The sequence below is a fragment of the Carya illinoinensis genome, chromosome 12 (assembly GCF_018687715.1).
Source record: "Carya illinoinensis cultivar Pawnee chromosome 12, C.illinoinensisPawnee_v1, whole genome shotgun sequence".
NCBI classification, from domain to species: domain Eukaryota; kingdom Viridiplantae; phylum Streptophyta; class Magnoliopsida; order Fagales; family Juglandaceae; genus Carya; species Carya illinoinensis.
The window spans coordinates 20,496,235-20,502,025 of record NC_056763.1 but is presented as its reverse complement, the minus strand read 5'-3'; the positions used below and the strand labels follow the sequence as shown (position 1 = coordinate 20,502,025).

The 5,791-nt window shown below is 32.7% G+C and overlaps 1 protein-coding gene across 1 annotated transcript; it reads right to left on the bottom strand.

Annotated features, from left to right (window-relative positions):
* Positions 1-3,948: 3,948 nt before the first annotated feature.
* On the bottom strand, positions 3,949-5,228 carry LOC122289331. Its single transcript, XM_043096311.1, has 2 exons — positions 4,881-5,228; positions 3,949-4,221 (listed from the first exon to the last, which is right to left on the bottom strand). Exons 1-2 carry the CDS (start codon positions 5,226-5,228, stop codon positions 3,949-3,951), a joined length of 621 nt encoding a protein of 206 aa, XP_042952245.1.
* Between the last annotated feature and the right edge of the window lie 563 nt (positions 5,229-5,791).

The window sequence follows — 5,791 nt, the reverse complement described above, 5'->3', positions numbered from 1 at the left end:
TTTATTTTATTTTCTAAAATATTAAAAAATATATAAATTTATTAATAGTGATTTTTAAATATTAAAAAAATAAAATAAATGAAATAAAATGCATTAGGTGTCCAATCTAGAAACAAAGTAACAATTTCCTCATTAGTATTAATTAGATAGGAAAATGTTATTTGTACTTGTTAATATTTTTTAATAAATAGAATTATAAGTAATTTTTTTTAATTTGGTGAATTTTTTTTAATTCATCTAGATTTTAAGATTGGGAGTTATATATATTATTAATTGTGGGTCACTGAGTGCTTATTAAGTTGTTTTATTTTATATATATATATATATATATATATATATTCTATTATAATAAGTAGCTATCTAACTGTGAATGATAACTTTTGTTATTTTTCCGTTAACTTATTTTATTTTTTGGTTAAGTACATTAAGTCCTATTTTGCCAAAAGGCTCTTAGTACCCTTGACTATTTGACGTGTAATTTCCTTATAGAATTTAATGAATGATCATGTTTTATCAAAAGGCCCTTAATAGCCCCACGACGCCCATGAATTGACGTCTCTTTTTTATGTCCTTTTTGTTCTAACATTGTTCTCATTTTCTTTTCTTTTTGTCTCAATTTTTTTAAATAAAAAAAACTAAAATAACTTTACTCTTTAAAACAGAAACGCTTTAGAGCATTCTCATTATAAAATTCAACTTTAAGTACATTTAACAAATAAAATACTTAAAACACTCAACATATAATATTAATTATTAATTTAATTAGAATATAATTATTATTAATATTAATATTTAATATTATTAATTTGATTAGAATATAATTATTATTAATATGTTAATTAGTAGAACTATAAAATGTGATAAAAATAAAAATTATTAAATTAATAATATTTTATTATTATCTAGAGAGTAAATTGATAATTAAATATAAATGCAGGCCAATTCTCATACTTTATTGAAGTTTAGATTTTTTTATTTAGATTTTTTTATCTTTCTTTAATCTTATATTTTCTTTTTTCAAGCAAATAAGCTACTGAATTTTTTACTTTTTTTTTATTTAAATCATTATGTCAGGTGAACCTTGGGGCTAACGCACCTCGGATCGTTCTCTAGTGTGTGTATATATATATATATATATTTAATAAGAACTACCTCCAGTTATTTTTATACGTCCGCCACTCATTAATTATATTTTTTGATCAATTAAAAATTTTATATGTAATTATTTTTACATACTCTTTTATACACTCCACTAATATGATTGGTTGCGTCACTTTTTTTAATATAAAATAACTATATTGACTAATTACATTAGTGAAGTGTATAAAAAATATGTAAAAGTGATTGTACGATACAAAACCTCAATTGCCGCTTGGGTCTACCAATCATTTTAGTAGTGTGTTTTCATTCCCATACAAAAATAGTGTGAAGTTTTTAGAAAAAATGAGGAAAATAAATTTGTATATTCGAGAATTTTTAGGATAAAAGAGAGGTGTTTTTACTTGTAGAAGTTTGACTTCAACTATTTGTAGACGGTTATTTTTTTAAAAAATATAAAAAGAAATATGTTTTATTGCTCAACCAACAAACTACAAGGCTTCTTGCAAAACATTAGGAGAATTACACCAGGAATAAATTTAACATCAATTAAAACTTCTGTATGAGACAGAGCATTTTTGGCAAGTGAATGTGCAGCTGCATTGGCGCCTATTATTCTTGTGTGATTAATAGTCCACTAAGCAAACGAATTAAGCAACGTTTTAGTATCTTCCAAAAGAACTCTCACTGGACTCCAGTCATGCACCTCTTTCTTTAGAAATTTGACCACTTGAAGCAAATCCCCTTCAAGAATAAATCTCCTGATCCCTATTTCTTTGCAGAAATTTACTGCCAATTGTACTGCAGTAGATTCAACCATAAAAGAATATGCATAAATGACTCTAGAATCACAACAAGATCCAATGACTTGTCCCATGGAATCCCTAATAGTCACTCATATCCCAACCTTAGCTCTGAGCTCATCAATAACTGCATCCCAATTAACTTTATAACATTCTGACGGAGGTTTCACCCAAACACAATTATAAGTAGTCAAGCTATCTTTTGAGTGTATCTTCCCTTATGCAGATTGAAACAATAATAGCCAATAGGTCCTTAGTAGCTTTATGGATCAAGTAAGAAGGACATACCTACCATGAACAAAAGCAATCATCCTCATTCGTATCAGCCTTGTGATCACAGCAGCAGCTTCTAATTCCTCCTTATTTAGTTTTTGAGTAAACTCTATCTATATCTCTGTAAAATCGTTACTTTGGAAAGACATCTTTTGGACTCCAACACACTTTATACTCCAAACATCTTGTGCAGCCATATAGTTCCATAGAGCATGTCCCATTGTTTTTGGATACATCTTGCATAAAGGATATTGAACATCCTCCACAACTCTCCTTTTGCACAAATTAAAGAAAGTAGGAATAGCATTTCTACAGGCTTTCCAGATATGCATCTTTATAGAATTGGGAATCTTCAACTTCCAAATAGATTTCTATAAACCATTATTACTTCTCCCTATAGAGGTACTTGCACTAAATTTGGTAGCCAACTCTCTATGAAGATGGTAAGCACTCTTAACTGTAAATTTTCCATTCTTGGAATGGAACCATACAAGCTTGTCTTCTCTTCCTGAACTAATAGGAATCTTGAGTATTTGATTAACTTCTTGAGACATGAAAATTTGATTTAGCAGTTGTACATCCCACCATTTTAAATCAGGATCTATAAGATCTGGCCCTTTGGCATCCTCTCCAAGAACTGAGACTAAAGTTTGAAAGTTATGGTTGAAAGGAATTGGTAGCCATTTGTCTTTTCAGATTCTCACACTGTTACCATTTCCAATTCTCCAATATAAACCATCTACTAATAAGCTTCTACTTGCCATAACTCTTCTCTACATATATGAAGGTCTGGGACCAAGACTTGTATTCATAAAGTCACCCTGAGAGAAGTATTTTTCTTTGAAAATCCTAGTAGGCAATGAATTTGGATGGTTTAATATTCTCCAACATTGTTTGGAGAGCATTGCTAAATTGAAGCTTTTAAAATCCCTGAAATCTAATCCACCAAACTCTTTAGAAAAACTCATATGATCCCAACTCATTCATTGAATCTTGAAATGATCCTCATTATAGCCTTACCAAAACTTCTTCATCATTCTGTCCAACTTAAGAATTATGGAGTGAGGGAGTTGAAAAATTCCCATAGTATAAGTGGGAATAGCTAGAAGGATAGCCTTTAAGAGAATCTCTTTACCAACAGCTGACAACATTTTGGTCTTCCAATTAGTAAAAGACCCCAAACCCTATCCATAAGAGAATTAAAAGCAGCAGCCTTGGCTCTACCAATAATTGTAGGAAGGCACAAATACTTCTCAAAAGAACCAATTGACTTCACACCAACAATCTATAAAATGATGTTTTGTACGTCAGTTGGAGTATTTCTATTGAAAAAGGTGGATGTTTTTTCTTTGTTGAGCATCTGCCCAGAAGCCTTTGCATAAATCTCCAGCAAATACAAGACATGATTCCATTCAGGAGAATGAGCCCTACAAAATAAAAGGCTATCATCAACAAACAACAGATAGTTAGTGGATAGAGAGTTCTTTCCAATAGGTACCCCTGAAATGTTGCCCAAGGCTTCTGTTTGATTAAAAAGAGAGGTCAAGGATTCTGTACATAGAATAAACAATTATGGTGAAAGTGGATCCCCTAGTCTAAGCCCTCTAGTTGGAATAAAAGAAGCATATGGTGCTCCATTAATCAAAAGGGAATAAGATATTGATTTAATGTAGCTCATAATTAGAGAAATCCATTTTTGGTCAAAACCCACCCTATTCATAACCTCTTCAAGAAAGTTCCATTCTACCTTAGCATAGGCTTTGCTCATATCAAGCTAAAGAACCATAAAACCAGACCTGCCATGCATTCTAGAATTCATGGTGTGAAGAGTTTCATAAGCTGCTAAGACATTATCAGTAATCATACGACCTGACACAAAGGCACTCTGGTTTGGAGAGATAATTACAGTAAGGATTCTTTTTAGCTTGTTAGCAATGACCTTAGACACAATCTTATATATCACATTAAACAAGCTAATGGGCCTGTAATCAGTGACCTTCTTGGGTTGTTTAATCTTTGGAATCAAAGTGATAAATGCATCATTTGTCTTAAAGGGAACCATCATGTTTCAGCACATTTAACACAAATTGATAGACATTATCACCAATGGCTAACCAATTTTCTTGGTAAAAATGGAAAGGGAAGCCATCAAGGCCAGGAGAGCTAAGAGGGTTCATCTGAAAAATAGCTTTTTTAACTTCAAGTGATGTAAACTCACAAAGGATTTTAGAGTTCATTTCAGCTGTCACACATGCATGCAACCCAGAAACACAACTAGAGAAATTAGATGAATTAATAGAGAAGAAAAGTAACCTGTAAAAGTATCTCCAATCAGCAACGGATTAGTTACTGAATTGCCTTGATCATCCTTCACTTGCTTGATTGTATTAATAGATTTCCTTTGACTTGCAAACTTATGAAAATACTAAGTATTTCTATCCCTTTGGTGCAGCCAGGTCTACTTTGCCTTCTATTTTCATTTGAATTCTTCCTCTTCAAGAAAATATTTCACTTCTTGTTGGAGAGTTTGTATAGCCGTATAATTCTTACCTATTCCTAAGGCTTGTAAATCTGCAAGCATCTGCATTTTCCTTTTGATAGGCCCTTGTTTACTCCTGAAAGAAGAATGCTTCCATTTCTGAAGGGCTTGTTTATAACAATTCAACTTTGCCTTAATTTTGGAGCAGCCAAGGATCCCTCTTGTACCCTTCTCCATGCCTCCTTGATGGTGTCAGAGCATCCTTCAAAAGAGTGCCAAGCAGATTCCCATTTGAATAAAGAATTCCTTCTACTACTATAATTGGGTCCAAAATCTAGACTAGAGGAACTAGTAGGCACTAAATGAAGTGGGCAGTGATCTGATTTGATAGTTGGTAAAACAGAAACAATGGAACTGCTAAAACGTTGGTGCCATCTAGGACTTGCCATTGCCCTATCAAGTCTTTTCTCGTTAAAACCTTCATCTAGTCTGTTATTAGACCATGTGAACCTTGGGCCTTGAGTTTTGACATCACTCAACTTGCATGCTTCAAGAGCCTCCCTAAAAATCTCCATATGTTTGTAAGGCCTTGGTGTAGCATCCCATTTCTCACTATGACAAATGATTTCATTGAAGTCCCCCACATACAATCAGGGAAACTAATTTCCTAGCTTTAAACCTCGAAGATGATCCCAACTGCCAGCCCTTTTAGAGGTGACTGGATGGCCATAAAACCCAATAAGCATCCATAATCTACCCTGAGCCATTTCAAAAATCTCTGCACTGATATACCATCTTGAAAAATTAACAATATTAACTGTCAAAGTTGCATTCCACAATAGTGCAAATCCACCACTACTGCCAATACTCTCCACAATAAGACTGAAATCAAACTTTAGTTTCAGTCTAATACATTCTATTTTCTGTTTGTTGCACTTGGTTTCCATAGAGAAAACCACATTGGGACACTTTTTCTTAATAAAAAGATTAAGGACTCTAATTGACCGAGAGTTCACAAGCCCCTGGCAGTTCCAATTTAGGAGATTTATTAAGCTTGGCAGGGTTGGAAACCAGCATCCGCCACTTCACTATCAACATTCCGTTACATGAAGAATTGCTAATTTTCCTTTCTTCTAAC